Genomic DNA, 12,047 nt, shown 5'->3' with positions numbered 1-12,047 from the left:
GACAATTTTTACAGTACAAAAATTAATAGCACAGGATTTAAATATGTTTAAATGTGATTAAAATAAGTTTATAGCTCTGTAAAGTTGCTTGGTAAGAAAATCTGATCTAAATTCTTTAAAAGGAAGTGTGAACTAATAACATGATGTTACACTTATATTCCATTGATTCTAACTTCCTGCTTCATAAAAATAACATGAATCCAATAATGGATTCATGGAATCCATTAATGAAATCCAATAACAGATTTAATGTGTGATTTAAGTTTTGGTGTGAAAGGTGTGCAAAATACAGGTAAGATATCACTTTGATAAAACTTTATAACTAATACCTAAACATTTAAAGTTGGTAAATTTAAAAACAATTAGTTCTAGTTCAGATTTTTTTATTTTACAAAATGACTAAAATTCTATTTTCCATAGCTGTTCCTCTAATCTGAAATTTTATTAGTATTAGCTACTTGACAGAACTCAATGATAAGAGCAGTAATATAAAAATTAAACCAAAATTTTGACAAAATATCTACAAAATTATAAAACAAACTGGTCTATAAAAACTGGGATCTATAAACTTAACTTATATATTACTTTTTAGAAAAGTCAATAGTGCAAAAAGTGAGAAATACGTACACTGTTGCATAAGTATACATTTTCAAGAGACTTAATTATGTCCTCAGTGAAGCAATTCTGAAACAGGCTTCAAGTCAATTTGGTGGCTGGAATAGTAGATACCTACTCAGAAGTAAATAACACTAATGATAGTGAATTTCACAATTCTAAAACTTTGCTTTTGAGAGAACAAATGCCATCTATTTAAGAGTTTGTTTTGGATATCTCTGCCACTGATTGATATCTACGTAACCTTGAGTACTGAAGTACTGAGTACTGAAATCTCACTTTCCTGGACAGTAAAAGAGAAATAATAGTCATTTTCATATTACTGGATTATGGTATTGGTTGAATGAAATGATATAAGATACTACTGACAATAAGAATTCACTATTATGCTGCTTATAAATAATCTGTTAAAGCACACTATCATCAAATATGAATACAGTGATATGATTTTATAAACTTTTTTCATGGCTTCCTAAGCTAAACTATTCTAAGTTAAAATGTTCTTTAGGATAAGTTGATTTTACTTATACAAATATAATTCTTTAATATTCTATAAAAAGCATGTATTTGTTATTATTTTTTCCAGTGACTTACTATAACATATTAAGTTTGTTTCCACTGAAAAATCCCTAAGTGTGATATAAATTACATTTAAGATTTCTCATATTTGTGTTAGGGAATATTCTGCCTTTGTTGATATAAAATTGGTTTACATGTAACTCTCCATAACTTTGATAAGTAACACTGATAAAATAGCTACTTACAAGAACAGGATATGTACAATCAGCAAAACAGAGACACACTCTTTTTAAGCTAGATTCTGCTTTTATAAAATGTCCTAGACTCTCTGGGACCCGAATCTTCAAAATATACCAAAATAATACAGTTCACAGTTTTCAATCAACAGGCAAAATCCCCGTTCCAAAGGAGCTCACAGTCTGGTAGAAAAAACAGACATATAAAAGAAACAAATACACTACACTACATGATAAGTGCCACAACAAGGCTGTTAGAATGGACTCCTTAGGTGAAGGGGGTGTTGAAAGGTAGGTTTCAAGAGGTGGTGATTAGATTAGTTAAGAAAAATAGGCATTCACCAAGTTAGCAAGGGAGGAAGAGAGAAAGACAGTCCAAGCTTTTCCAGAGCACACATGCAAGAGAAAGCACATTAAACACATCACATTCTGGCAAGTGCAAGTAAATCATTAGTAGAATACAGAATGCCGAGTAGGATATAGCAGAAAAAAGCTATGTGACCAGAATCCACCAAAACTCCAAAAGTTTCCTAAGCCAGAACTTAGAGTAGCAACATTTTTAAGGTAGTTAAATTACAGCCAGAGCTGCTGCCAGTAAATTATTGTCTACCTCACCTGCCAAGGCAAGTCTCTCCACAGAAGAATCCGTTTCCATCCCTGGTCCCAGAAAATGACTTGGACACAGTTTCTATGTCTCTTTGCTGGCTCCCCTTTCCCTATTCCCTGCTACTGGAAGGGACTCATCCTAATTCCCAAGTAAAATAAAAAGAAAGAAAACAGAGTCAAAAAAGCAAGGAATTTACCTTCCACAGGTTCTTGCCTTCTAGGAGAAACACAACTGTCTCTCCATAGCTGTAACTAAAACAAACCTTATAACCTCAAATGAGACCATAATCTAAGGTTGTCCAAGCAAAATCACCACCCATGGATCCACATGCTCTATTATAACTGCTTGTTAATTAGGAAAAATTACAGTAGCTATCTCATATAGACAAAAATAAATTCCAAAAGTAGTAAAATGCAGAATATAAAAATTTGACAAAAGCATAAAAAAACTTGGCTAAATATCTGTCATAATCCCGTAACAGAAGGATTTTCTAGAAAAGAAACCTAAAAGCCATAATGGGATAAACTGACAGATTTAACACAAAAATGTAAAACTTCTGTAGAGCAGAACACACTATGAATGACATAAAAAACAGTCAACAAACTGGGAAAGAAACACTCGCAACATGTGAAGAAAAACTGAAGAGAATAAAAATAAAATCTATAAAATATGAAAATGATATAAATCAATTTTTTAATCCAACAGAAAAAAAGGGCAACTATATGCACAATCAATTCACATAATATAATGTATTGAATAAACACATCTCTTCAAAACGCTAGTGTTTAAAGAAATAAGAATTTGAATTACAATGAGATACAATTTACCCCATCAGACCGATAAAATGAAAAAAATGATCATGTAAGTACTGACAAGGATGTGTGAAAATGGGTGCAAATTCTATTGATACAAACATAAATTAGTACAAATTTTTTGGCAGGGAATGTGGGAATATTGATTAAAGTTTTTCAATTGCATCTATCTTTGAAACAGCAGTTGTACATCTAGGTAATTCATACTGCAGGAAGACTCACATAAGATACATGATGACAACCTACATAGCAAGATTATAACAGCAAGAACTATAATCAAGCTAATCAAAAGTGATTGGCTACATAAACTACAATGGACTATGCAACTTTGAAAAAAGAATGATGTACTGACTTGGGAAAACATTACAAAATGTTGAATGAAAAAAGTTTTAACAGCTCACTCTCTAATCTTATTTTCTTTAAATCAAACGTGCATGTTTTAAAGACGTGGATCTGGCAGCAGGGGGAGCTCACTTTCTACTTTGAAGTAATTCATTGTTTTGCTTTTTTATAATGAATATGCATAACTTTTATATCTAAAAAATTATTTTACAAAACCATACCGCATGTTGGAAACAGTTTACAGTGTAAGTCTTAGAAGTCTTAGACTCTATTTACTATTGCCCTTTCTAAAGTATTTATGGTGCAACCAAGGCTGTGACAGAAAGAAGATGCCCAAGGACCTGATTCAAAGAACACCATAGTGTCATGCCTACAATCTCTGACTTTTCCAAGTGAAGCCACCTTGGCATTTAAACACTGCTAAAACATAGTGTGGCCTTACCATCATTTGGTATGGTCAGTCTTCTTAAGTCCAGCCATTCTAACAGGTGTGTAATGGTATCTCACTGTGGTTTTAATTAGCATTTCCTTAAAGACTAATGATGTTGAGCATCTTTTCATCTGTTTATATGCTATCTATCTATCTATCTCTATGAAGTACAGTGTCTATCTGAATATTTTTAATTAGGTCATTTCTTTTTCTTATTGTTTTATCTGAAGCGTTCTTTGTATATTCTAAATACAAGTCATTAATCATGTATATGCTTGGCAAAAAATTTCTCCCAGTATGTGGCATCCCTTTTCATTCTCTTACCAGAGTCTTTCAAGGAGCAGATTTTAATTTTAATAATATCTAATGTAGAAATTTGTTCAGTTATAGATTGTGCTTTTGGTGTTGTATCTAAGAAAACATTACCTACCTGAGGTCGCAAAGATTTTCTCCTATGTTTTTTTCTAGAAGCTATAGGTTGCACAGTTAGGTCTCTGAACCATTTTGAATTAATTTTTGTACACAGTGAGAAGTACGGATTCAATTTCATTCTTTGGATATTAATATCCAATGTTCAAGCACTATTAGTGTAAAAGGCTATATTTTTTCCACTGTATTGTTTTTACAGCTGTCAAAAATCAGCTATCTATATGTAAGTATGCTTATTTCTGGACTACCTATTCTGTTTCATTGATCCAGTTGTTTATTTTTATGCCAATGACATTTTTACTGTAGCTGTATAAAAATTCTTGAAACTAGGTAGTGTTAGCTCCCCAACACTGTTCTTTTTCAAAGTTGTTTTGGCTATTCTAAGTTCTTGCAATTCCACATGAAATTATTTTAGGCAAAAATGCCTTCAAGGATTAGAGTAGAATTCCCCTGAATCTATAGATTAATTTGGTTAAAATCAACATTTTAACAAAGTTGAGCCTTCCAACCCGTGTACATAACATATAGTCAATGCTCATTGTCGAGATGATGATATCTCAATGATAGCTATGTTTTTTAATGTTCCCACAAACAATGAATTATCAAACACTGAATCATTGCTTCTAAGGAAATAAAAGGTTAGGTTCCTGTAAGCCTCTGGTCATAACATTTTTGTTAGTTAATTAATAAATAACCCTGTTTTACGTGTGTTTCTGGCTAAAGATCCCTTACTTAACTTATACTGTTGAATCACTAATATTGAACTCACAGCCAACAGTAACTCCTGTCTGAATGACGTTTATTTAAACACATGTACCTTATTCCTAAAGCATATCACAGCCTTCTTGTGCTTAGAGACACCACAAAGCACTTTGGCATTATGCCTGGGGGCCATTTTAAATAGCTAAATCACCAATAAAAAGCACACAAATGTGAAAAATGTGGCACTAAATAAACCAAGACAAGGACCCTTGCTTATAGCAGAAGTGAAACAAGAAAGCAGAGCATCACCCTGTTCAACCTCAGTTCAGATTGTGCACCTAGGGCAACTCAAACTTTTCACCACTCTCGGCCTTCCCTGGTGGCACAGTGGTTAAGAATCTGCTTGCCAATGCAGGGGGCACGGGTTCTAACCCTGGACTGGGAAGACCCCACATGCCACGGAGCAACTAAGTCCATGCACCACAACTACTGAGCCTGAGCGCTAGACCCCGAGAGCCACAACGACTGAAGCCTGGGCATCTAGAGCCTGTGCTCCACAACAAGAGAAGCCACCACAATGAGAAGCCTGCGAACCGCAACAAAGAGTAGCCCCTGCTCGCCACAATTAGAGAATAGCCCATGCACAGCAAAGGAGACCCAACGCAGCCAAAAATACTTTAAATACATAAATTAAAAAAAAAAAAGCTTAATGATTTAAAAAAATAAATAAATTCATAAAATTTTCACTCTGCACTCGTCAGCAAATGATCACAAAAGCACTGCAAGTGTTATTTTGGGGTTACACATAAATTTTAGCAAAAAGATCAATTCACAAATACAGAATCCATGAATAATGAGGATCAAATGGATCTCTCTATTTAGGTATCCTTTTATTTCAGCAGTATTTTATAGTTTTCAATATTCTTTAACTTACTTTCTTAGATTTATCCATAAGTATTTCACATGTTTGATACTGCTGTAAATGGTATTTTTTTTCAGGTTGCTCCTTGCTAGTATATAGAAATACAACCAATTTTTGCATATTGATCTTGTATCCTTCAATCTTAGTATGTTTATTCGTTAGGTCTAGTAGGAGTCCATTAGATTTTCTACATAGAAAATCAGGTCATCGAACTTTCTAGGTGGTACAGTGGTTGAGAATCCACCTGCCAATGCAGGGGACCCAGGTTCAAGCCCTGCTCCAAGAAGATTCCACATGCTGCGGAGCAACTAAGCCTGTGCGCCACAACTATTGAACCTGAGCTCTAGAGCCCATGTGCCACAACTACTGAAGCCCTCATGCCTAGAGCCTGTGCTCCGAAACAAGAGAAGCCATGGCAATGAGGAGCCTGCACACCACAAAGAAGAGCAGCCCCCACTCATCACAAATAGAGAAAGCCCATGCGCAGCAGCAAAGACCCAACACAGCCAATAAATTAATTAATTTATTTATTTATTTATTTTAAAAAAAAGGAAAATCAGGTCATCTGTGAATTAGGGCAATTTTATTCCTTCCTTTGCAATGTGAATACCATTTATTTCCTTTTCTTGTCCAACTGCACTAGCTACAACCTCCGGGACAATGTTGAATAGGACTGGTGAAAGGAGACATCTCTAACTTGTTTCCAATTTTACAAAAAAAGTGTTCAATCTTTCCACCAATAAGTACAATAAGAGCAAACAAAGTTTGTCATGGATGCCCATTTTCATATTGAGGAAGTTCATTTCTATTCCTAGCTTACTGAAGGCTTTTTTTAAATCAGGAATGATTACTGGATTAGTCAAATGATTTTTCTGCATCTATTGAGACAACTGTGTGCTTTTTACTGTTTACTTTGTTAATGTGGTGAATGACATATATATATATATAAAATTTGATTTTTTTTAGCATTAAACCAGTTTTACATTCCTGGGATAAACCGCACATGATCATGACATATTATCCCCTTAATATTTTGTTGAATGTGATTTGCTGAAATTCTGTTCAGATTTTTTGTACCTATGTTTGTGAGCAGTATTGTTCTGTAGTTTCCTTGCAATGTCTTTGTCTGGTTCTGGTATCCCAGTAATGCTGACATCAAAGTCTTTGGAAAACATTTCCTCCACTTCAAATATTCCTGAAAAGTTTGTGTGGAATTGATATTTCTCTTCCTACAATATTTAGTACAATTCGCCAGTGAAAGTATCTGGATCTGGCATTTTCTTTGTGGGAAGATTTTTTAACCACAATTTCAATATCTTTAATACATATACAGCTATTCAGACTACCATTTATTTTCTTCTGCTTCCTTTGGGACTAATTTGTTCTTTTTCTACATTATGAAGGTAGAAATTAAAGTCATTTATTTGAGATCTTTCTTCTTTTTTAATATAGATATTTGGAGTTATAGATTTCCCACTAGGTATTGTTTTAGCAGCATCTTCTAATACATTGTGCTTCTGTTCTTACTCAGTTTAAAATACTTTATAATTTCCCTTTTGATTTCTTCTTTTACTTATGAATTACTTATAAGCATGCTATTTAATTTCCAAAATTAGGGATTTTCCAAGGATCTTTCTATTAATGATTTCTAATTTAACTTCACTGTGATCTAAGAAGATTCTTTTTATGAGTTGAATCCTTTTGAATTTATTGATACTTCTTTTATGGTCCAGAATATAGTCTACCATGGTAAATGTTCTGTGTGAACTTGTGAACAAATGTGTATTTGCTCTTTTTGAGTAAAGTTGTCTGTAAATGCAGCCAGGTCAAGTTGGTTGACAGTGTTATTCAAGTCAACTATACTTCTGTAATTTTTCTGTCCCTTTGTTATATCAATTATTGAGAGGGGTTACTGAAATCTCTGACTATAATTGTAAATGTTTCCTTGAATTTCTATTAGTTTTCCCTTCATTCATTTTGAGCTCTATTATTAGGTGCATAAATATTTAACATTGATATGTCCTCTTAATTAACAGATTCCTTTATTGTTACAAAATGATCTTCTTTTTCCCAGATAATAAATATTTCTTGCTCTGAAATCTACCTTGATATTAATAAAACCACTCCAAGTTTCTTTCAACAAAGTTAGCATGTTGTCTTTTTCATTCTTTTCCTTTAACCTATTTGTGTTTATAGTTACTATTTCTTACAGGCAAGTATATGGTTGGATCTTGCTTTTAAATCCAATTTCAGCCTTTAAATTGGGATGTTTAGACTATTTACTTTTTTTATATTTTTCCCAGCTGGTTTTTGTTCCCTTCATCTTTTCATGGTTTCTACTGAATTAATTATTTTATATATTCAATTTTACCTACATGTTTTGGCTTATTAATTATAATTTTTTGTTTTGCTATTTTACTGGCTGCTTCGGAGTTTAGAATACATATCTTTAACTTATCACAATCTATCTTTATATTATACCACCTAATGAAGGTCATTAGAATCTTTAACAATATCCTTCTAGGACTTCCCTGGTGGCAGAGTAGTTAAGAATCTGCCCGACAATGTAGGGGACATGGGTTCGAGCCCTGGTCTGGGAAGATCCCACATACCATGGAGCAACAAAGCCCATATGCCACAACTACTGAGCCTGCACTCTGGAGCCCACAAGCCACAACTACTGAGTCCGCATGCCACAACTACTTAAGCCCACACACCTAGAGCCTGTGCTCCACAACAAGAGAAGCCACCACAATGAGAAGCCCACACACCACAATGAAGAGTAGCCCCTGCTCACCGCAACTAGAGAAAAGCCTGTGCACAGCAAGAGACCCAATGCAGCCAAAAACAGATAAATTTTTTTAAAATCCTTCCATTTCTCCCTCAACCTTCAAGCTACTGTTATTACGCATTGTACTTTTATGCATAAGCCACACAATACCTTAATATTTTTGCTTTAAATAATAAATTACCTTTTAAGAGATTAAACTCATTTCTGCTTTTTTCTTTTTTCATCTTTTTCATTTTCCTGCTGCCTGAAGGACATTCTTTTTAATTTGTCTTACAGCAGGGGAGTGCTGAGTAAGGAATTTGCATAGACATTTCTCCAATGATGATATACAAATAGCCAACGAGCCTATAAAAAGATACTAAAATCACTGGGACTTCCCTGGTGGTCCAGTGGGTAAGATCCCACGCTCCCAATGCAGGGGGCCCAAGTTCGATCCCTGGTCAGGGAACTAGATCCCACATGCCACAACTAAGAGTTCTCATGCCACAACTAAGAAGTCCACATGCCCACAATAAAAGATCCCACATGCCTCAACTAAACCCGCCGCAACAAAGATCCCACACGCTCCAAGACCCAGTGCAGTCATAAATAAATAAATACTTAAAAAAAAAGATACTAAAATCACTAGTATCAAAGAAATGCAAACAAAACTATAAGATACCACTTCATAACTATAAAGATAGCCATTAGCAAAAAAAAAAGGAAAAGAAAAAGAAAGGAAAGAAGGGTAGAAGGAAGAAAGAAAATAAGTATTGGTGAGGATATGGGGAACTTGGAGCCCTTGTTCATTATTAGTGGGAATGTGAAATGGTGAAGCCACTATGGAAAACAGTAATTAAACATAGAATTACCATAGGATCCAGCAATTTCACTTGTGGATATATACCCAGAATAACAGAATGCAGAGACCTAAACAGATATTTGCACCCCCAGGTTCACTGCAGCATTATTCACAACAGCCAAAAGGTGCAAGCACCCCAAATGTCTACCGATGGATGCGTGGATAAACTAAATGTGGTATATACATAAAATGGAATATTATTCAGCTTTAAAAAGGACATTGTGGCATGTGCTATAACATGAACGAACTTTGAAGACATGCCAAGTAAAATAAGCCAGTCACAAAAGAACAAACATTGTTCAAGTCCACTTATACAAGATATCTAGAGTGGTCAAACTCAGAAAGACAGAAAGTAGAATGGTGGTTGACAAGGGTTGGTGAATTGGAAAATGGGGAGTTAGTGTTTTAATGGGTACAAGAGTTTCAGTTTGGGACTATCAAAAATTTCTGCAGATGGTGATGGTTACATAACACTGTTCATGTACTTAATGCCACTATACACTTAAAAATGGTTAAAATGGTAAATTTTACATGCTTTTTACCACAATTAAAAATTTAAAAATAAAACAAAAATGTCACTTCTTTTTTGTTTCCACTAAAGTTTTTTTTTTTTAAATATACTTGATTTACAATGTTGTGTTAGTTTCAGGTGTACAGCAAAGTGATTTAGTTATATATATATATAAAATACATATATATTCTTTCTCAGATTCTTCTTTTTTAAGATTTTTTTTGATATGGACCATTTTTAAAGTCTTTATTGAATTTGTCACAATATTGCTTCTGTTTTATGTTTTGGTTTTCTGGCCACAAGGCATATGGGATCTTGGCTCCCCAACCAGGGAATCAAACCCACACCCCCGGCATTAGAAGGCGAAATCTTAACAACTGGACCACCAGGAAAGTCCCTCTTTTTCAGATTCTTTTCCATTATAGGTTATTACAAGATACAGAATGTAATTCCCTGTACTATACAGGGGGAGCTTGTTGTTTATGTTATACATAGCAGTGTGGATCTGTTAATCCCAAACTCATAATTTATCCCTCCCCTGCCTTTCCCCTTCGGTAACCATAAATTTGCTTTCTATGTCTGAGTCTAGTTCTGTTTTGTAAATGAGTCCCTTTGTATGACAAGTTACTTCTTTTCGAAAGCATTTTCAGTAGGAATAGAATCCAAAGTTGACAAGTATTTTTTATATGATAGTCTTTTAAAAATGTCACTCCACTCTTTCCTGGCTTGCAGTTTCCAACAAAAACTCTGTCACTCTTATCTCTATTTCTCTGCTCATAATGTCTTTTTTTCCTCTGACTGCTTTTAAGATTTCCTTCCACTACCACTGATTTTCAGCCATCTGATTATGACGTGCCTTGGTATGGTTTTTTTTGGTTTGTTTTTAATGTGTCTTTCAAATCAGATTCATTGAGCTTTAAAGATCTATGGAGTTCATAATTTTTTGGTTTTGTTTTTTTAGTTCACTAAACACAGAAAATATTCAGTCATTATTTATCCTAATATTTTCCTGTTCCCCCTCTCTTCTCCTGAGAATCTAATTAATTTATTGTAGACTATATAATATTACCCAGCAGTTCACAGATGCTCTGTTCATTTTTTTTCAGTCTTTTCACTCTGTGCTTCATTTTCGATAGTTGTTATTCCTACATATTCAAGCTCACTTATCTTTTCTTCTCCAGTTGTCTTATCTGCTATTAATTCCATTAAGTGTTTTTTATTTCAGATATTACATTCTCCATTTCTCGAATTTCCACCTAAACATATTTTCATATCTTTTATTTCTATTTCACCATTTTCCTATTTTCCTCTACCTTCCTAAACATTGATGGCATATTAATAGCAACTCTTTTTACAGCTTTGTCTGATAAATCCATCATCTTTGTCATTTCTGAGTCTCCCTCTACTGATTTTCTTTACCCTAATTACAGGTCATATTTTCATGCATCTTTGCAAGTATTTTAAGTTTTTAATTTACATGAAATTGACATATCAAAGTAACCATTTCAAAGTGAAGACATCAGCAGCATTTAGTACAGTCGCAATGTTGTGCAACCACCACCTCTACCTAGTTCCAAAACATTTTTATCACACCAAAATAAACTCAGTACCCATTAGGCAGTTACTCCCCTTTCCTCCTTACCCTCAGAACCTGGCAAACACCAATCTGTGTTCTATCTCTATAGATTTACTTATTCCAGATATTTCATATAAATGGAATCAGACAATATGTGACCCTGGCATCTGATGTCTTTCACTTAGCAAAATGTTTTTAGGTTCACCACATTGTAGCACGCATCAGTACGTCATCTTTTCTTACAGCTAAATAATATTCTATGGTGTGTATGTACCACAATTTGTTTACTCATTCATCTATCCATTTGGGCTGCTTCCACCATCTGGCTATTGTTAAATACTATTACTGTGAACATGTGTATACATATATTTGAATACCTATTTTCAGTTCTTCTGGGTATACATCTAGGAGTGGAATTGCATGGTAATTCCATGTTTTAACTTTTTTAAAAACTGCCAAACTGTTTTCCACAGACGCTAAAACACTTTACATTCCCATCAGTATTGTACAAGTGTTTCAATTTCTCCACAGTCACCCACACTTGTTATTGTTGGACTCTTTGAATCCAGCCATCCTGGTAAGCATGAAGGGGTACTCACTGTGACTTCATCGGCATTTCCCTATTTACTAATCAGGTTGAATATTTGTTCATGTGCCTGGTGGCCATTTGTACACCTTCTCTGGAGAACTGTATATTCAAGTCCTTTACCCATT

General features: G+C 34.2%; 1 protein-coding gene across 6 annotated transcripts in view; it reads right to left on the bottom strand.

Moving 5' to 3' along the window:
• STAU2 (staufen double-stranded RNA binding protein 2) overlaps window positions 1-12,047 on the bottom strand; it is a 295,810-nt gene that overhangs the window by 269,263 nt on the left and 14,500 nt on the right. For 2 of the 6 annotated variants that reach the window (XM_057734226.1, XM_057734232.1), the window contains exon 3: window positions 1,986-2,115. The exons of 3 other annotated variants lie outside the window; for them this stretch is intronic. In XM_057734226.1, coding sequence (XP_057590209.1) covers window positions 1,986-2,025 — 40 coding nt within the window. In that variant the 5' untranslated portion in view covers window positions 2,026-2,115. Of the gene's footprint in view, window positions 1-627; window positions 648-1,985; window positions 2,116-12,047 lie in introns of those variants that run through there. One more of the 6 variants, XM_057734227.1, reaches the window with a different exon arrangement.

The sequence above is a fragment of the Hippopotamus amphibius genome, chromosome 5 (assembly GCF_030028045.1).
Source record: "Hippopotamus amphibius kiboko isolate mHipAmp2 chromosome 5, mHipAmp2.hap2, whole genome shotgun sequence".
Classification (NCBI taxonomy): domain Eukaryota; kingdom Metazoa; phylum Chordata; class Mammalia; order Artiodactyla; family Hippopotamidae; genus Hippopotamus; species Hippopotamus amphibius.
This window is presented reverse-complemented; position numbering and strand designations above follow the sequence as displayed.